This window comes from Oreochromis aureus, linkage group 19, assembly GCF_013358895.1.
Source record: "Oreochromis aureus strain Israel breed Guangdong linkage group 19, ZZ_aureus, whole genome shotgun sequence".
Lineage (NCBI taxonomy): Eukaryota > Metazoa > Chordata > Actinopteri > Cichliformes > Cichlidae > Oreochromis > Oreochromis aureus.
This window is the reverse complement of record NC_052960.1, coordinates 27,117,976-27,139,391: the sequence shown is the minus strand read 5'-3', so window position 1 is coordinate 27,139,391 and position 21,416 is coordinate 27,117,976. Positions and strand designations below refer to the sequence as shown.

Genomic DNA, 21,416 nt, shown 5'->3' with positions numbered 1-21,416 from the left:
GTACTTCGCAGTTTCCTAAGACCAGACTGGAAAGGAGATAAAATTCTGTTTTCATTCAGATAAGTTTTAAGCTTTTTATTTACTAGCCTTTTAAGAATCTTAGCTAAGATACAGAGTTTGGAAATTGGCCTGTAATTATTAACCGTTGAAGAATCCCCGCTTTTCAGTAGGGGGAGTACAAAGGCATGCATCCACATCTCTGGTAAAGTGTTCTGTTTTTTAGAAAGATTCAAAATATAAGACACTGGCTCAGCTATGATATTTGCAGCTAGAAGCAAGAAGAAAGGAGACAGATTGTCAAGACCGGCGTTTTTGGTGTCAAGGCATTTCAAAGCCTTACATCCCTCTTCTACCATAAAGAGTGTAAAGGAAAAAGTATTAGTAAACAATGAACTACCAGCAGAGTTATATATGTATGTGCTAAACAGAACAAGAGGCAACAAAGTGTTCATAACAACAATTGAGAGTTTTGGTTTTGTCTGACACAGGAGTGGAGTTGATAATTAGGTGAGGAGGTAGCTCTGTGGCAGAGAGAGACTTTATAGTTTGCCAAAACCTCACCTCCTAGGGTAATTTAGACTGTCAGTGGTTCAAGTCAAAAAGTAGCCACAGTTGGCCTTTTTGATGGAAGCAGTAAACCATAAACGCAGTAAACGCAACTGATGAAAACATAGCCAATCACCATCAGAATCTGACTTTCTCACAGCTGCCCAGGCTTGGTTCCTCTCATGTTGGAGACCAGCCACTTCAGAATTGAACCAGGGGCTCCCCCGACCTTTAACTCTGACCTGGCAAAAGGGGGCATGTTTGTCCACAAAGCAGATAAAACTCTCCTGGAAATATTTCCAAGCTAAATCAACATTGTCAATCAATGTAATATGACACCAGTTAAAACTGAATAAGTTGTGAAGAAACAAATTTCTTTTTGTGATGTTGCGGGGCTTGGAGTGTGAGATTTTTGCGTTTCCCACAGCACCAGCTATGCCTGCTTAATGGGGTTGGAACCATCAGTCATCTGTCAGTGCGCCCCAGGGTGGCTGTGGCTACAATGTAGCTTGCCATCACCAGTGTGTGAATGTGTGTGTGAATGGGTGGATGACTGGTTATGTAAAGCGCTTTGGGGTCCTTAGGGACTGTTAAGGCGCTATATAAATACAGGCCATTTACCATTTACCATGTTGTGCAGAAGTCAGATTGGCACACAGGTGACAACCCTATTCCATATTATGACAAGAACCAATCACCTAAGTAAAGAGAAATGACAGTCAATCATTACTTTCAGAACTGAAGTACAGTCAGTCTGGAAAAGAGAGTTCCAGTAGCAGACAAATCTGTGCTAATCAGGCCTTTATGGTCAAATAGCTGCTAAGAAACCACTACTAAGGAAAAGCAACAAACAGAAGAGATTTGTTTGGAGCTAGGAAAAACAAGCAATGGGCATTAGACCAGTAGAAATTTGTGCTTTTTTCTGATGAGCGCAAATTTGAGATGCTTCCATCTTTGTGCGACGCAGAAAAGGTGAACGGATGGTCTCTATAAGCATGGAGGAGGAGGTGTGATAGTGTGGGGGTGCTTTGCTGGCGACTCTATATAAAACTTTATAACATAAAAAAGTTTTAAAGAGACTGAAGGGAAGTTTTCCCCCCTTTTTTCTCCTTTTGTTATATTCCTCCCTAAGCGCCTGTCCCACACTCCAGCCCAGTTGACGGCGGTAATGGACTTTAGTACCGCTTACCAACCCCTTATTAAACACAAAAGAAGAAGAAGCGGAAGCGGAAGAAGCAACTTGGCGTGTTGTTGCTAACTTATCAGCACCTCATGCTATTGTAATTGAAGCTCCTCAAACATTTAAAATGAATAAGCTGGGTCAAGCACAAGACTTTGAGTCATATGAGATCGAAGAGCCGAGCGACGAAGAGCGGGCCGCCAGCAGGTGCGAGGATAATACGTGTGTTTATTTTTAGGGGCCGATGAGGCTAAAGTGGAGATAGCTAGCTGGGAGCTAACATGTAAACAAACTGGAATAGCAGGGAGACTGCGCTGAGCCGCTCTTTGCGGTGAATTTATTTTAACGTGACATGGATGTTACTGCTTAATTATCATTAATTATGATTATGATGCTCAGGATTTTCTATGAGTCTGTTGTGGCCAGTGCAATCCTCTATGCTGTTGCATGCTGGGGGAGCAGGCTGAGGGTCGCAGATGCCAACAGACTCGATAAACTGATTCGTAAGGCCAGTATTGTTGTGGGGATGGAGCTGGACTCCCTCAAGGTGGTGTCGGAGAGGCGGATGTTGTCCAAGATAAAGACAATGTTGGATAACACCTCCCACCCACTCCATGACATGCTGGTCAGTCACAGGAGCACGTTCAGTGGGGGACTGAGATTACTGAAAAGCACCACTGAACGACACAGGAAATCATTCCTGCCTGTGGCCATCTCCCTGTACAACTCCTCCACTTAACACACTGTTTACTGCAACAGCTACACCCTTCTTGCACATGTTCTTTTCAGCTATTCTTAGTTAGTGTATTGTCTGTCTTTGTTAGTGTTTGTTTATAATGGAGCACTGTAACGAAAAATAATTTCCCCTAGGGATCAATAAAGTATTCTGATTCTGATTATAGAAAGGCGGCAGATTTTTATGAGTCTAAATGTTACAGGCAAGCGGATGAGAAGAAAATAAAAACACGAGTGCAGATACTTATTATTGCCGTAATTAGCCAAGAATTTTCTGGATTTATTATTATGGCGCTTAATTAGAGAAAATTAAGCAAGACGTCATAATTATTAATATTTATAAGTGATGTCCTGAGACGTCTTGATGTGTCCAATCAGAAGTCCAAAACTTCAAAAGAACTTGTCTACCTGAAGATATGAAGTTTCATTATTAAAGCAGCAAATATGTATGTACCGATGGATTTAGTGAGTACAGGCAACTTATTTTGGTTTTGAGCTAAGCTTAAAGCGACAGTTTCGACGTGGATTAATGGTTTCTAAATTAAGTGCTTAATTATTTGGTCTGTTAAACACTATACGATGCCACCACATGATATAATGTCACATGTGCAGAATAACACATGAATGGTTACTTCAATTTCGTAATCTCCTGGGTTTGAGAGTCTGTTTTTTTTCTGAAATCTTTCTCTCTGTTTTAGTTCGGAGGATGAGTTGGACGTGCTCCTGAACGGGACTCCGGACCAGAAAAAGAAGCTGATCAGAGAGTATCTAACCGGGGAGAGCGAGTCATCCAGCGAGGATGATTTTGAAAAAGAGATGGAGGCAGAGCTCAGCTCCACCATCAAGACCATGCAGGGAACCTGGGGACCAGCAGCAGGTAACACTCAGCTGCTAGTATTTGTATTTTCATAGTGATATGTCTGGAATTACTTTGCTATCAACTGATTAGATGGCAGTAGAGCTGGGCGATATAAGATTTTTTTCATATCACGATATGTTTTTTTCATTTCAGGCGATAACGATATATATCACGATATAAGCCATATAACTATATTTGTAAGATTTAAATGTGCCGTTGCTCACAAGTAAAATGTGAAATAATTAGCAGCTTGTTTTAATTAAAATATTTATTTCCCATAATAAGTTCAACAGGGTAGATGTACTTAAGGAACATGAGACTTCAGTTTCAGATAAATAAAGGCAAATATTGCAAACTACACAAAACGCAGCCGCTAAAGCGTTTAAGTTTCAAAATAGAACAAACAAAACAGACCACTAAATTGTCAATTCCACTTAGAAACAAAATATTAATTCTAAAAATAAATCTTAGGTCGTTTTACAGAAGAACAGACAAAATTGACTAACTTTTGTCAATATCAAATAAACTGAGAACTAAAAGGAAATTCTCAATCTCTCCTTGTTGTATAGCTTAGCTTTTCAAACAGTTTTAACAGTTACTTTAGTCTGACAAAAGCCGAATGACGAATTAGCGCTTTCAGTCAGAGATTGAGCATGCACCGCTTTATTGTATTTCCAGACTTGCTTTCGGCACAATTTACAGTGCGCGCTACTCTGTTTTTTGTCAGACTTGAAATAGCCGAAATACCTTCACACTACGGAACTTCTGTGGCCCTTCCGTTCGACAAGCTCTCCGGCATTGGAACCATCATCGGTTTTTTCTTTGGTAACCTTCGCTCACGCTCTCGGTTGATTTTTCTCTAGTCGGCAAACTCATTTCCTTCATTACCCGGGCTGCACGGCTGCAAAAACAAATACACATGTGCGCCTTGGCGCTTGTGCTGTACGTAACAAGTCACGTGACGTGACGCTGCGGCTGTGATTGGTTCGGCTCTGCGCTACTTGATTTGGATTGGCTGTTGTTTTTTTTGTTTTTTTTAAGAGGACAAGAGAGATGAGGCCTATCGCAATAGTTTAATTTTTCTATCGAGAAAAAGTTATTTCGCAATACATATCGTTATCATTCTATTGCCCAGCTCTAGATGGCAGCTATAGCCAAAAGCTGTGTGTTAAGCTTAATCTTAGCTAATTCTAGTCATTGAATGAGCTGACAGTGTTTGTGATGTTGTTGTTTGGAGCATTTTTAATGAAAATATGTTAAAATAATCACCTGTGTGTCTGTGAAGGTTCTCAGTAATCCAGGTCATCGTAGTCTAAGGAGCTTGGAAAGAAAAGCGTCTGGTCTTCTTTAAAAGTTGCTTGAAGACTTTTCACTTCTCATCCAAGAAGCTTCTTCAGTTCTAGTGAAGTTCCTAGTTTTTCACTTTTACAATTTTATACTGTAATGCACTCGGGAATGACATCACTCCTGAGTTCCGACATCTAAGGTATCTGGAACACAGTATAAGCTCAACAATACAACAAACAAAACAAGTACTAGGAAGAGTAGTGTGTTGACATAGGAAGAAGCCAAGTTTAATCCCACGGTTAACTAACTAACTTATCTTGCTGTGTGAGACAGACCGTCTCTGTAAATACAGTTTGTGCTTACGAGTTGTGTATTTGTTCTCTGGTAGAGACCTCAAAAAGACCAGGAGGAGGAGAAGAAGAAGGGGGAGGAGGTGCTGGTGGTGGTCCTGGACTTTCTAACCCACAGATGTATGATGAGGTTTATTTTGACTCTGACTCAGAGGAAGACGGCACACCGAGTAAGAGAACTGGTTTTCCTGCTGTGGTTACCAACAGTCATTAAGATGTCATTAGATGACAGAGTACATGTACAGCCTACCACTAACAGTTTTTGAAATTTCTTCTGTAGGCAGCTCCACAAGCCAGAGGCGGAGACAGCGGGTCATTCCGACCAATGACGAGCTGCTGTACGACCCCGACCAGGATGACAGAGACCAGGCCTGGGTTGACGCCAGGAGGAGAGAGTAACACAGATTCTCTTACAATTTCTAAAACACATGCCACCAGATGTTTTTGCTTCTTTTTTTTAAAAAATTTCCCTCCAGAGACTCATTCTGCCTCTTACCTTCCTGTGTAGGTACAGCAGAAGAAAACAACCTGCTGCAGCTTTTCACTCAAAGCTTCGCCACCCTCAGGCTTTACCCCACAGCGACGCTGTTCTTAACTGTCCCGCATGCATGACGACACTCTGCTTGGACTGTCAGAGGTGAGGCTCCACAGCAGGTTTCAGAACAGTGCGGATCCCTGTGTTAACCCAGCAGCAGTTTAAGGTGTCGGCCTAATGTTACCTGAGATCAGAGAGCAGAATCCATCTGAGAAAGTCTGACTGATGATGGAGTAGTGTTACATATACCCTGTCTGATAATCGCCAAGAGTGTTAGTTTCTTTTTTACCACACTAAAACATGCTTAATGTCCTACATGGTGGAGATTCAGTCCAGCATAGGGAAAACTACTAGAACTTAATAATACTGACTTTTTAGAAAAGTTTTCATTTCATTTGAAACAAATATTCCAGAGGTCATGATTTCTTATATTCTTGATTGTTTTGCAGTGTTTGTATTTTTTCTTGTTTATGCACAGCGTGCCAAAGTGTCACATGCAAGATATTTCAGGAGAGCTGAGGTCACAAGTTGTGATTGAGAACAACATCATGTTGTATTCAATAAGGCCGCTTTCTATTCCTAATGTGACACCAAAGCTACACCCATGTTTTCATATATGCACAGGACTAGTTCCCATGTTTGAAAAGCTGGAATGATTAAATATGTGATGAAAACATTAATAAAAACTAGTTATTGCTGACTAAGGAGAGCCAATGGGCCATTGCCCAACTCCCATTACATGTCCCTGTCCCGTATTGTTGGATTAGGGATCATAGTATCACAGTGAAAGCTGTTTTGACAACACAAGATATGTGAGCCATTTTATACTCTACATCAGTTTTTTTTTGTTGTTGTTGTTTTTGTTTTTTTTAAAGAAAGATTTGAAGTGATTGAAAATTATCTGCCTGCCCAATGAGAAATTTTCACTATAGAGATTTTGTCATTTTAAAATGTAACGACACGTCTCTGTTGGGTCCATTCAGGCACGAGAAGTACCGGACGCAGTATCGAGCAATGTTTGTGATGAACTGCACAGTCAAGAGAGAGGAGGTGCTGCGTTACAAAAACCAGCAGGAGAAGAACCGGAGGAACAGGAAGAGGAGGAGGGGACAGCAGACAGAAATGCCTGCGGATGAGACTCCAGCAGCAATGGGAATGGATGCTGATGAGGTGTACCACCCAGTACAGTGCTCTGAGTGCTCCACTGAGGTGGCCGTGTTCGATAAAGATGAGGTTTACCACTTCTTCAACATCCTGGCCAGCCACTGCTGATAAGGACTGAACGAGCTCTGAGCTGGACTTTTTCTCTGGCTTCACACCTCGTGGCTCAGATCAGTGTCTTTATATCCAAAAATGCTCACCAAAGCAGAGCTAAAGGGGAGTGAACACTGGACGTGTGCTCATCACTTTAAATTAACGCTGTTATTGTTCTGTATTTGCAGGATGTGTAAATGTCCATCTTCTTGTTTTTTTTTGCAAATAAGATCATGGCGCCAGTGATAACTTGTCAGTGTTGTGTTTACAGCAGTTACAACAGTTTTTACTAGATTTTTCCTTCAGTGTCACGGCTGAGATGGCAAATCAGTCTGTGTGTAAAGCTTCACCTGATCACGTTTATCATCCATATTTTGAACACATTGTTCCACAGATAATTAAAATGAAATCCTTTTCAGGATTAGAAAAATTGTCCCAGCTCATGTCTGTAAAACTTTAAGTGCTGCGCCTGAACACAACCTATTGGCGTTGACTCCAGTGTTTTTGTGGCTTGTCTTACTGCGTGTGTAATTTGAAGAGCACAAATGTTTAAATCGGTCACACAAATCTGATTTATTAAGGTACAGGTCAGCTGTTGCATTTAGATTTCATAGTGCAGGTCTCCTCTGTATGAATCCTGCACCTCACCTCCTCCCACATGATTACACAAATTCCTCAGCAATTTCTGACAGGATTAGTTTGCCCCTATATTAAAACATTGATTTTCCTTTAGCTTCCCTCATTAATCTGAATTACAATGCTGTTTCTATTAACAAGAACATGATCAAACCTGTGCTTTGTTTTATTAGATTTTGTGTTATTTTGTTAGCAGAATACTTCAACACTCATAGTGTCTGCTTGTTTTCAACCAATTTACACCGCTGTAGTTACAATGCTGGTCGTTATTGTGCATTGTTAGTAGAGCAACCACAGAACTTTCTACTACCATCAGTGTATTTTTGCAATTTTGCCATCATGCTAATTTGGCCTGTCTAGTAATTGTGGCCATAAATAATATAGACTAAATCACACTGACACTGAAAGTTGAGACTTCTAAAAGTTTTACATTTGCTGCTTTTTTTTAAAAAAAACTTTAATACAAAGAATACAGTTTTCTGAAACTTTTGAAAGGCTGCATTATTTTTTCTTTTTCATGTCTGATTTTGAAATTATTTGTCAACATTGACAAATAATCTCTTCTGAGATGGGTAATTTTCGGTATATGCTGCTACAGTTATGGCTTCGGTAAGTAAATGTTCTGATGTCCATCACAATTGTAGGCATAGAAACAGTGCTTTGTCTGCCTCACTTGTACACTGTTGGCATGATCATAATATAGATTCCTGCCGTTTAAATGGTAGTTAACTGATTTCATAAATACCTGTACTTCCTACGCAAATGTTCTTCAAACTGGGGAGTATAGCATTTTGTTGGGGAATCTATTCAGCCATAGAATAATTCACATTTAGTGCTTTAGTGAGTATTTGGGTCAGTAGAGTGCTTTGGTTTGGGGGGTGACTCGAAATCTGTTTTAAAGAACCAAGATATTTCATGCTTAATGGAAGGAAATACACTAAATGAAGAGATGGGCACACAGTTAAGGTAAAGATAAACAAGCAAATAAAAATAGTGTATAAATGCATCTTTTATGTGGTGTTAAAAGTTGTTTTTGACTCTTATTTTGAAATTAGGAAGGTGGAACACCCTGGTCTGCGTCACAATCATACGGTTGAACGCGGAGTTGTGATTTGCCGGAAACCAGCGCCTCGCGATTAAACCTTACGCGAGCAGAAAACACCTCAGCAGGAAACATAAAGAGGATAAGAGCCGTGAGGAAGGAACAAAGTTCATTTTAAAAGTTAGGACCATGGCACTTGGAGAGTGTTGGAAGCAGTTATCCTGGTTTTATTACCAGTATCTTCTGGTGACAGCCTTGTACATGCTGGAGCCCTGGGAGAGGACGGTGTTCAGTATCCTTTTTCCGTGAAGTGGCTTCTGAAGGGATGTTCGACCTAGCTAATTTGCTAACTTTAGCTGAACGCTAGCCTGACTGACCTAGATATTTCACTGATAGCGCTAACTTTACGTAAAAGTAAACATAGCTTCACTTTTTTTGTATAAACCATTTACAGCATTTAAACACATGAGCGGTGATTTATGGCAAATTCGGCATATAGACCGAGTCGGCCCTTCTTATCGTTGAATCTTAAGAGTTCACAGCTTAGCCAATTCTGAATTGAACACTCATCCGCCACATTGTAGAGACGGCTTTAAATGTTATTCTACAAGTTATGTGTTTTAACCTGTGATTGATTTGTGTAGAAACGGATGAAAACTGAAGTTGTGTGTGCCTGACAATATCTAAACCGCTTCCTAGTTCATAACCTAGTTGACATAACATAAAGAAACGTGTTTGTAGTGACAGCCATGATTAAAGCGTCAAATTCCTTTCATTATTATACTAAAGATTGTTTCACACTTTGTTGTAGTGCTGTGTACTTTTCCTTTCATATAGAAAACAAGCTTTCAAGTCCAGTGTGTGTGCGGTTAGTTGACTCTTTGGGCGGCATCAAAGCTAAGCTAGCTTCAGCTACTTAAGAGAGTCGGTCAGGTGATTGTCGCGTGAAGTACATACACGTTACGTATGACCTTTTATTTTAATTTTATGTTTTTAAAAAGCGCAAACAATTTTAACTGAGCGAAGTTAATAATTAGAGGGTACCCCCTGTTGATGGTTTTATGACTGCACTTTGATCTGTGGCAGTGCAGGAAGTCATCAGTATCACATTCTGTGCATGATGTATCGTCTTCGTACAGTTGGCGTCACTGTCAGGGTGTAGCTCGTCTCCCTCCGAGGATCAGGTGTGTTACTGTGTCTTCCTGCTCTTTATCAGCCTGCATCTCATCAAATAACGTAACGCAGTCGCTCAGGGATCACACGGGTTATTTTATTGTTGATCTACAGAAAGCGGATTATGGCCAAGATGAACTTAACTTCGAGTGGCTGATGAGACTTTTGTACTTGAATGTAGGTTTTATAAGTATTTAAGGGTTTGGGTTTTTTTTTTTCCTATTTCTTTTCCTATCAGGAAGGACAAGTGAATGAGCGTTGGAAAATGTCAGTGACTGACAAAATTTCTTGGTTGACAAATCTGTTAGGAAATATATGGTCACTTGATAGAAGGTCAAAGGTGTACAGTTCTGTAGAGAGCTGTGACCTCCAAGGTTATTTTCATTGCAAAACATCCTGTCACAAGTTTAAAATCTGTTTTGTACAACATTTACAGCTAAATGGAGCAAAAATAAACACTGAAGTTCCTCCACCTAAAGTTTCCCGGTACTGTAAAAGATTTTTTTGAGTCATAACTTAAAAATGTATATTCATCATGTAAGATGATAAAAAGCAGCAGTTTCTGTCCTCAAAGAACCAGAAGCTTTCAGATGTGTGTATGATGTGGTTGCTAATTTTTCTTGTAAGCATGTAATTTTGTCAGGCAAGACAACAGTGTCACTTTTTCCCACTGGAAGATGTTCCCTTTAGAAAGCAGCAAGTATAAGAGCTGCAGAGCCTTCTGCAACTTGCCTTTTTGTGCAGTGGTGATCTTGTATGATAGCTATCAGCAAGGACATTCAACAGTGAAAATGTCTATTGGACCATGCTTTGAGCAAATGCAAAGTGATGGCCTCTTTCTAGCAACAGTCTGCTTTCCTGTTTACATTAGCAAGGTAATTATAGAGCATGTAAACATGCTTTATGCTCAACAGTGATTTTGAGAGCATTATTGTGGCTATCTCTGTACATAGTTTTAAAGTTATTTCAAATATTTATTTATTTTTCTCACTGCTTTCTGGAATGTAAATCCTGCCGAACGGGTTTGAAATTCTTTCCAATTGCTAGAATAGCTACAACTAAAGTTTGACTTGCCTTCCTGAAATTATGAGACTTTGTGTCTACACTTTAGCCACAGCTGTTATACAAGCCAGCTAACATTTTGCAGGGCTTGTATTGATATATTTTCTATTCACAAACCAGGAAAATAGGTCACTGACTGTTTGGTGGGCAAACATTTGCATGCAGGTGTAACTGGCTGCCAGCCTGTATCCATTAGCAGGCAGTGTTTGTTGGATGTAAAGCACATTACCAGCTACTGATTGATGAAGGCACGTCAGTTAGAGTTTGTGTGTGGTTCCCTGCAGTAAAACTTGAATGTCTTCAGAAATTCCTCCTTAACCTCTCTTCTTCAGACTCCCTGCTGATCTCTGTGGCTGGTATGGCCATATACACCGGCTATGTGTTCATGCCACAGCACATCATGGCCATCTTGCACTACTTTGAACTCATCCAGTGATCCAGGGATCCGGATCGTCCTGTATGTCTGTGGCTTCCTGTCAGTCCATCTGCCTACTCCCCATTCACCTGTCTTTCTGCTGTCCTCTGGGGTTTTGCAGCAGAAATTCTCTCCTTTCCAAGACTGATCCCGTATTAACAGTCAAGTATCTGGCTGTGAGGGTCATGCCAGATACTTTGTTGGACACTGTAGGCAAAGAAACGGTTCTCACGACTGTTTCTTTGCTACTGACGTTCAGATTGTGAGCAGTGCTGGGCTTGGAGGCAAAGCCTTGAAAAGGGGTGCGCTTGGTTTTGATTCACGTTAAGTTGTTTTTTTGTGCTGTGCTTCTCTCTCTCTCTCTCGCTCTCTCTCTCTCTCTCGGCTCAATTATGCCTTAATGTGTGTACGTTAAGAGGACTACTTTGTTAAATTCATTGATACACTAAAACAGTTGTTGTCATAGATACATTCAGAGATGGGACACAGGATGATGGACAGAATATGTAGAATAAAAAATACACAATTTTCTGAGCAGGACCAGATCCGGAGGGCACCTGATTCTCAATCCAAGCTGTCAAGTTGTTGCTCTTAGGAACTGAAACTCTTTTCCACCTTAACTATTTCCCATCGCTTTTATGCTATGGTTTGTACATACGGGCACTGTAACTGTTGATCGTGTGCATCATCAGACGGTTCAGTCAAAAGGTTAATCCTTTTACAATATACAGGTCAAAGGCATGACTTAAACTGCTGAGTAACTTTCAGTGACTTCCTCTCAAATCAAATGCACTTGCAGTGAGTTAAATGAGTGATTTATTCTCCACGTTGGAGATGCAGATCTATAATAAATGCTTTTATTTCTACTTCCATCACTATAATAAGGACTTTCATCCATATCCCATTAGTCCAAGCTGGGTCAGAATGTAAGTGTGATGAAGCAGTCTGGGCATTTTAGAGAATCTTGGTCTAAAACACCTGCCCACTTTTAAAGGATTTGTTGCCCACCTGAAGGTCTTGAGTGGACATGAGTTGACTCAATTTGCCGTATTCCAAATTTGGTTGTTCCCCATAAATTATTTCAATATTGTTCAGTTGTCTCTTTTCCCTTCCACACACATTGTCATTTTTTTTTTTTTTTTTTTTAAGTGGCACTGTAATCACTTAAAATTCCAGGGATCAAATAAATAGTCATCACAGTGTGAACTTGCTGCAACAAAGCTGTGTTTGACACATCCATTTGTTATCTTTTTTTTAAAAAAAACTTTACACTCCAGCCCTTATTGCTGTAAGCCAAATTAACAAGGTTTGATTTTGGGTACAGCAGTTCTGCCTCCACTAGGTACTGCTGTTTTACTGTCATCACTGCAAATCAAATAGAGTTATCAGTTGCACAGAATACACCTCCAAACTACTGAATGAAGTTTCATTGTCATAATGACACAAGTATTAATTTGGTGATGCAGAAAATGTAGAGATGTTAAGCTTGATTTTAATCTGCTGCCAAGTCTAATTTAGACCAATGGAACTGCAGCAACTAGAGTACACCAAGAACACCTATACAGTCAATATTAGTAAATTCACTTTGATCTACTGAGAAACTGAAGCGATTTTTTTCCTTTATGAGGCTGTGAGACCGTAACGTGTGGTTTTATGTGCTTGAACATATGCATTGCTCTGAAAAGCCAGCAGTGTCCCCTTTTATGCTTAAGAGTGCTCAATTATCCCAAGTTTATTTTACTGTGGTCATCATTAAGAGTTTCTTCAGCACAGAAATGTTAGAGAAAATACATTTTAATGTGAAAATATTTTGTGTATTTGTATTGCCAATGTTACTCCTGTAAGAATTACGATCCCTTTTCCTTGCAAAATGATGTATTTTTCTCTAATTATGTATATATAACCTTAAATACATATTTGTAAAGTTTTATAGGCAAATATATTAGTAAATGGAATTATTTGTTTTTGTGAGCTATTTCTTCTTCTACATGACTGAACTCATTAAAGGGATGTTGAACTAAGGTTGTTCCACTTGGTCTCAATCCTTCCTGTGCACTTGTCAATGTTGGCCACTAGATGGCAGGGTTTCTATGGTTTTTCTTTTCTTTTTGTCTTTTTTTTTGCTCCTGCAATCCAAACAAGAATGAACGCAGTTGCATTGTTATCAGTGAATATAACTATTATTGTAAACAGTCCATTCAAGACTTTCGTCAATAAAAAAAGAAAGCCTTGAAGTGGATCTTGTGGATTTCATCATCAAAGTTTTGTAAACATGTTTATGAGTATTTACATAAACTGAAGGTCTTGATGGATGCTCAATCATCCCCAACCCTATAAACAGTGCATTTGCACATTAATTATTAATTCATTAATTATCAAGAAACTGACCTCACAGCCCATTATTCATTCAGTGAGCTAGTTTCAGTCACTGTACAAAGGTACTGTTTATAAAGTTGGGGAAACCTGCAGTCAGCTGAGACTGAAGAAGTCACTTGGATGAGTGATGAAACGTTTCTCCCACTGAAATCGCTACATCCAGATGAACAGAATCAACCTTCCTATAAACTGAAGTACAAATTTAAGGTAAGATTACTGCACTTGAGTATTATTTGTTTAAAAGTTTTTTACTATGATTTTTTTACCATTGGCCTGATCGTTGAGTCAACTGCCCCATGGGCTATAGAGTTACTTTTTAAAGTAAATTCATAATATAAAATACTAAATAATTTATGGTTCATTTAAAAGACCCATAAAAAAGAAAGAACTTATAAAAGCTGAAATTTTGCTTCTTTTTTGGTCTTGAATTACAGCAAATCTGAAGTTTCACCATTTCATCTAAAACTTTGACAAATACTAATCGCCACTATCAGGTCTTGTCTGATAAATTATGATTTCCGTTGTGTAAAGTTGATTAAAATAAACATTAAAACAGGCTACTTTGTAACTGGTAACTTGATACTGCGTGGGCATGCAACATACTCAGTCTCTCAGTGAGGTCGGATTTGGTTTCAAGAAACCTACATGGAAACAGCCAAAATATTCAACTAAAGGTTTTAAATGGGTGTGCACAAGCTAACAGATGACTTTGTCCATTGTTTCCAGAGTATGTTTGGAACATACTTGTGTTTATAAGTCTCTGCATGCATGTATCGTAGCAGTTAAAGAACAACCCTGTCCACAGTTACATTTTTAGCCATCATAGTAAAATTTAGCACAAACTAACAAAAGTATTAATTACAAGTTTTTACAAAAGTAAAAACTTGTAATTAATATCACGGGGGGAGGGGGGGTCATCTGTGTTTTATATAAATATAAAATATAAAACAGCTTGAGGGGATTGTTGATGTGGTTTGTATATCAGTGAAAGTGAAATGGAATTTTAATGTAATTCTAATTATGTTTCAATTCAGTATTTTTTCCCACAATTTCCCCATTTTAATGGTAAGTTAGCCAAAATGTGTTAATTTTACTGTCATTCATTTGACAAGCACCAGGACTCATGAAGCAGGGATTCTGTTGTAGAGAAGTTTGTGAGGGAAGCCGTTGAGAGCACACTCAGCCAGGTGAATCATCACAGCCTCATTTTGGATACTTCTGTCACTTCAGTATAACTGTAAATTTTGACGTCACTAGATTTTAGATAACTGGAAGAATACTTTCCCCCCATGCTGAGTCCATTTCTGTTCTTCTCTCTTCATTTGTTTTTGTTTTTTTGTTCTGCTTTTTGGTAAACTAACTGACACTAAACTGAATTGGAAGCAGTAAAAAATAATTGACCAACAGAGATGTAATGTAGTGAATACCACTGTGGAATTTCTATTCTCCAGCTCAACAAATGAATGAGCTTTCCATCTTTCCAGCTCCCAGCCTGCTGTTGGTTTTTTACCAATACATTGTTCACCCTCACCTTTGTCATTACCATCTCTTTGTTTGGCTACTGGAGGATGTCCATCATCTGACTGCTTCATTTAGCTCGCTTGGCTTGCTGGTTTTCTCTTTATTTCAATTCAAGTCAAGTCAAGTCAGCTGGCTTTATTGTCATTTTAATGTGGTACAGTACAGAGTGAAATGAAACAGCGTTGATCCAAGACAATGGTGCTACATAGACAATCAACACAGGACTGCATAAAGTGCAAGATTCCAAATAAAATCACAAGTAACAGTACAACACCAGACAGAACAAAGCAATACAGTCACAAGGTTATTTAACTCTAACCCAACTTTGATGCTTGTTGCGTAGTGCAAGGATGCCAAACTCCTTTTACATGGCAGGCCATATACAGCTCACTTTGATCTTATGTGGGCCGGACCTGTGAAACCCTATTTTCTGTTGGTGTAAAGAAACTTAACTACACTTAATATTAATGTTGTCTACAATCAAGACAGTTTAATTCATGCTTTCCACGACACATATAACATCGTGTGTAATCTACTGCTAATATGCACCACTCTGGGGACTTCATGTCCAGACTTCTGTCACACCTACAACCACCACAACTATGCATGTGCTGTTGCGTAATGTAAACCAATTAGCATGCTTCAGCTAGCATTTTATGGGTAAACCAGCTTTTCTGTAAGAAAAGCCAATGGTCAATGGTAACTTTAAAAAAAAAAAAGCCAAAAGGACAGAAATTCTGTTTTGTTTATTTGTACCTATTATAGCTACAGACACAAAAAGTAAAAACTTTTTTCAGCTTTTCTACCATTGTCTCCTGTTCATAGAAGGTACCATCTGTTGCCCCCTTCCTGAATGGCAGCCAATTTTTAATAGAAAGTGTAGGAGCTCTGCTAATCCACAGAAATTCCTATCAGTCAGTCGCAACTGGAGAAGCCTTGTGGATAAAGGTTGTGAAACTCCTTCAGTCACTCCTTTGTGGATTAAACTGCATATTTTCTGCATATATCTGAATCTAATCCTGTCAGACAGTACAATGTTGTAGGATTTGTTATGAGGCATCATAATGTAATGGCTTGCAGTAGACTGTCAGGTGTTATTTTAGCCTCGCCCTGCAACCATGAACTTGTATAAACCTCAGTAAAAAAAAGAAAAAGCCTGTCACGTCCCATGACATTCTGACCTCAGTTTCAGAAGCCTCCAGGAAAAACAGATGAATTAGAGTGGATTTTTGTGGCCTTGAAAATCACAATCTCCTGATTATCATCCATCAGCAGCTTCAGTCGAAATCTCCTCTGTGTCACTGCCAGGCTTCAAAAACACATCAGTTTGCACTCTCAAATTACAACACGTACACACTCTGCCAAGGAATCGTTCCTTCCTTCTCTCCCTGGCTGCAGATCAGAAAGGAAACAGAGGTCTGGTTACTGGTTAACTCAGACGATGGAGCTATTCTCACGTACGCACGAGAGGGTGCTCACTGGAGTTTGAACCGCCGTTATATGAAGCACAAAAACAGTCTGATTTGCCCACAAATATACCTTTATTGTCTCTTATATGTCATCAGATGTTAACTTTTAAAGGCTACACCTAATTTGCTTTTGTGTGTCAGTGCTCATTTTTATGCTAAATAATGAACAAGAAGCAACACAGTGCCTTTTTCCCCCACACGTGCAAACCTAAACAAAGCTTGACTGTGTTGTACGCCCCTTTTGAGCCCTGAATGGTCAAATCTTCCAATTATAAAGAGTATACTTTGCTTAACCAAGAATAATGGCCCTAACCTGATGATGGTGATGGGGGTTTAAACTCTTAGCGCGATTTGTTGTGTTTAGTTGTGGTTGCAAAACGATTTCCCAGTCCTATAGAAGTCTATGGAAAACCAGCTTATCTGTGTTGATGTCTGTACAAACTTTCCTGACTTATAGTCACTGTCAATTATTCTTGGGCCATATTGAATAAGAAATTGAGTCCGTTTTGGAAATAGCTGTCATACTGTGTTTCAAAAAGGAGCATCATCCATTGGGTAGTGACTTGTGATTGGAAAGCTATTAGCCAATGAGCATGCAGTCACACAGTAAGACCTTCTTGTCACATCCAGTTTTTGCAACCAAGATGGTGGAAACACTTCAAAGCAGGACTTCAGGAATAATGTGGTGACATTACAGTATCTCTGTCCATCTTTTATACTGTCTGTGGTTGTTGGCAACACTTTCTTCTTTGTGTTTTGTGATTAAATGGTGGTGGGCTAAACAATTTCTATATGTACTGCCATCTTCAGAGGTAGGAACATATTATATTCTATTAGGGGGATTATTTATTTCAAGAAGATGAATTATTAGTTAGTTGGGTTTTTTTTTTCAATTTAAAAACCATTTAAAACATTTCTCTGGCTCTCTTCCATGGTGTGTCTTTTGTCCTGTTTCCAGCCCCTCACCCCAAATGGCACACGGCAGATGGCTGCCCCTCCCTGAGCCTGATGCTACGAGAGTTTTCTTCCTGTTAAGAGGGAGTTTTTTCTTCTCACTGTTGCCAGGTGCTTGCTCATAAGGGGTCATTTGATTGTTGGGGTTTTTCTGTACTATTGTAGGGTCTTTACCTTACAATATAAAGCATCTTGAGGCGAGTGTTGCTGTAATTTGGCGCTATATAAATAAAACTGAATTTAAGCTAATTTAAGAAGCTACCAGCAGGTAAGGCTGATTTATCAGTTTGGATCTAGGTTCAAATAAATTTTGGGTAAAACCCAAAGTAGCTCTTAAAAGAGCCTTTACATGTTTGTTAGACCTAATGGAAGCCATTTCACAATACAATTTAAATAAAAAATATAAAAATGCATTAAAACATTCATGTGTGTTTCGTGGAAACTGTTGGAGAGCAAATAATATATTGTGCTGAATAGAATTTGTAGTTATTTTTTCAAAGACATTATGTTGATGATGTTAAATCATGTTAAAGCTTTTATGCCGCCCCTACTGACGCTATTAGTTGCAGGGCCGTCATCCAAGCTGATTACATGTAATAGAAACAAGCTGAACTTACCAAAATGGCTTTCCCCTTCAGGTGACCTTTGACCTTCTGCTCTCAGAATCACTGTTATTTCTGACTTTTGTGTTTGTCTGGAGAGAGAAAAAAATATTTACACTAGAACCAGTTTGCAGCAAACGCTGACTCATCATAGGGGGTGGGGTCATTAATGGGTGTCACTGTGCTGATTAAGGGCAAGCCTTTGGTAGAGCTGGCACAGCTTCTTTCACACCGTCCCTGTTTCGTCTGGCAACAGGAAGCTGACTGCTGTGTGGAAAATCACGTATGCAGACATTCCTCAGAAATGGAGCTCCGGGGAGCGAGCACGATGTGACACGTCTGCACCCTCTGATTCCTTATTAAGTACTTGGTTATCAGATACACGAGTTATTTTCTTCAACCTTGAATCCACCCTGCAGGGTCACTGAGTGTCTGCTGTAGAGCGCTGCTGACACAAGATAATGATACTGAAGGACTGATAATGCTATTGATATTTATAGTCAGCTAATGATATTTACAACACATAAAAATGTTTGAAATAGAAGCAACTCCTAAAATAACCCAAAAGGCCAATATAGTTGAATCGTTTTTAGTATTCCCAGCAGTCTGTTTTATTTAGAAAGTGTTTCAACTTTTGTATAGCAGGCATTTCACTTCCACTTTGTTATTGTTTCTTTCACTGAATCCACTCGAAAATCCCAATAATACAGTTTTAAAGGCATAAAATAGTATTTTCGCACTATAAGGTACAATAAGGTGACTCCCAAAGAGTTACTGGCTGAAAACGTATCTATAGCTCAGCATGGTGTGTCATGTGTCGTTAAGAAAACAGAGGAAACTGGACAAGTGAAAAACCATGGCAGCCCTTAAAAACTATGAACAGTATCTTCAAGTCATGTCACTAAGAAATGAGAAACAAATCCATCACAGACTGATTTATCTGTCCTTGAGTTAATCCATCTACTGTTTACTGAAGCCAAATTATTGTCATGCAAGAGGTACAACAGTGAGTGTCTAAAGCCATCTGTAAAACACGGTGGAGGCTCTGTCATTGCATTGGGCTTCAGTTCAGCCAGTGGTATTTGAGATCAAAATTGATGGAATTATGAACACAGAAGTGCTAAATGAATTTGTATGTGATTGGTGAGTGTTTTGAGTGGTCAATTTAGTATAAGATGCTTTATATGCCTAGATGATTTTTGGTTTAGCTCACTTTTGCCATTTAGTGTCAGATTTCGATTTACTAAGCAATAACATCTGTCACTTATGTCTTTTTTCAATATGACAATGTTGGCAACAGGAAGTCACATATACAGTCACAAATACAGTTGCCAATGCAGTAAAAGCATACCTGGATAAAAGCAAATACACAGTGGAACAGTATCAGTCATGGATTGGCCTCCCCAGAGCCCAAATACCAACATTTTTAAAGTAGCGTGGGATTATCTTGAAAGAGAAAAAAACAAAAGGCAGCCAGCATCCAAAGAAAAACTTTGGATAGTCCTTCAAGAAATCTGGAGAACTATTCCTGAAACTATCTAAAGAAATTACAAGAAAGCTTGCATTAAAAGAAATCTTGCTTTATTGAAGAGTAGAGGTGATGATACCAAATATTAACATTCAAGCTCATTAGAACTGTAAAAACTCTAATTTTCCTCATATGCTGCTGTATTTCCATCTTTGACTTCTTCCATTTTCCTAGAAAAAAATGAAGTGAAGAAATGAGGTGAAACCGGTCACTTTGTCCAGTACTGTAGAACTGTTTGCTGCAGATGCTTGTTAACACATGTTACTGTGAGACTAGAACCATGATGAGCCACAACAAACCTTGTGTCTACAGCACTAAGAATTTGATACAGCTTGTCTGTTCAGTTTTTGTTCAGTTAATTTGGTCTTAGATATAATTCTGAGTGCTATTTTTTTTTTTAAAAAGTAATTCAAAGTTTTAAACCTAACTTATGTACACACAGTTATCATTATCAATTGAAATGGTTTAATATGCAGGGCTCCGTTTTTGGATTGGGCCTTCGGCTGTCATGGAAAAGTCCAAAGAAATCGCCATGATTAACATCATGTGATCAAGGACATATGTTAAGGAGCATTTATAAGGATTTATGTGAAGAGAATCCAATTGCCCTCACACTGCCTCCTTGATCATTTATGTGGGTCTCTTAAGGTGAAACCACAATGTCCTTAAAATGGACTACAAAAAGAACATATTAGAAAATTCTCACCATGTTTTCTCGTGTGGGTCATATAACCACTTGCAAAGAAATCATGTTAATATGGCTCAAAATGTTAATTTATAGATTTTATTCATTTCTTTTTAATTAATATAAATATAATAAATATTCATATAAAGCAATAACTTGACAAAATGCAGATTGGATCACAAAAGTGTAACATTCAGAGTCCAGTGAAGGGTTTTAATACAGCCTGTAGCTGAAAGTTTGGTTTAGACTAAATCAGCAACTTATGGCATGAAGTGAAAAACACACAATGAACTTACATTTACATAATCTGGGTCACTTGTCTCTCACAGTATTTTGATTGTTTGTTTGTTTTATTGTCTGATGGTTTATTAGGAGAGCATTACCTCCTTTCCTTTCATAAAGAACCATCCAATGTATCCCAAAGGACGTAATAAAGGAAGCACTGAAGCACCTTCCCTTATTTAGAGAATTTGAAGAGCTGTTATGCCTGCCATGCAGATTCTTAGGGTCACTCAATCTCTTACATTTTCATGGTTGAAAAACAGATTTTAAGCTCCATTAAAAACTGCAGAAAAATCACCATCTCCAAGTGTTACAACCCAAAACCAGAATCTTGTCGTTCAACATATTTTTTCTTCTAAAACATACTTTGAGAATCAGTATCATTACATAGATTCAATAGCAAAATGGCACCAATTCAATGACCATGATGAAGAGGCGTAGAAACAAACGCTGATGCCCTGGATAATTCAAAAAGTGCATTTTGGCTAAAATTCCACTGGTTATTTCACCACATAGATCGGTGTAGCATATGAACCCTCATTTTGACCTACCTACATTTTGATACCTTTACTGACAACATACATTTCTAACGTCCTTTTTTAAATTCAATGCCTGTAATTAAAAAAAAAAAAACATTCACTGCATGAAGGTAAACTTTTACATTTTAAATGTGGGTTAAACAGAGTTGCTGTTGTGACCTTGGCCACTCCTGACCACGCCTTACCTTCTCCTCTGACCTTAATGTTAGATCCTTCCAGAGCTAAATATTATTATGCCGCGTTTACGTATCTATACGCCTTCCTCTGAGAAAGACGACTAAATGCGATCCTATTAAATAAATGAACCTAGAGCTTTGTTCTTACTTTTTGATAAAATCCCTTGGTTCTCTCTACTTAAATGTGCTTAAACAGATGATTAAATAACT

General features: G+C 38.8%; 2 protein-coding genes across 2 annotated transcripts; both read left to right on the top strand.

Moving 5' to 3' along the window:
- Positions 1-1,743: 1,743 nt before the first annotated feature.
- LOC116310683 (e2f-associated phosphoprotein) lies at positions 1,744-7,473 on the top strand. Its single transcript, XM_031727542.2, has 6 exons — positions 1,744-1,933; positions 3,160-3,338; positions 4,996-5,127; positions 5,238-5,352; positions 5,466-5,594; positions 6,476-7,473. The coding sequence occupies exons 1-6, from the start codon at positions 1,854-1,856 to the stop codon at positions 6,762-6,764; spliced, it is 924 nt and encodes a 307-aa protein (XP_031583402.2). The 5' UTR covers positions 1,744-1,853; the 3' UTR covers positions 6,765-7,473.
- Positions 7,474-8,487: 1,014 nt separating this feature from the next.
- On the top strand, positions 8,488-13,096 carry sptssa (serine palmitoyltransferase, small subunit A). Its single transcript, XM_031727544.2, has 2 exons — positions 8,488-8,716; positions 10,992-13,096. The coding sequence occupies exons 1-2, from the start codon at positions 8,614-8,616 to the stop codon at positions 11,093-11,095; spliced, it is 207 nt and encodes a 68-aa protein (XP_031583404.1). The 5' UTR covers positions 8,488-8,613; the 3' UTR covers positions 11,096-13,096.
- Positions 13,097-21,416: the final 8,320 nt, after the last annotated feature.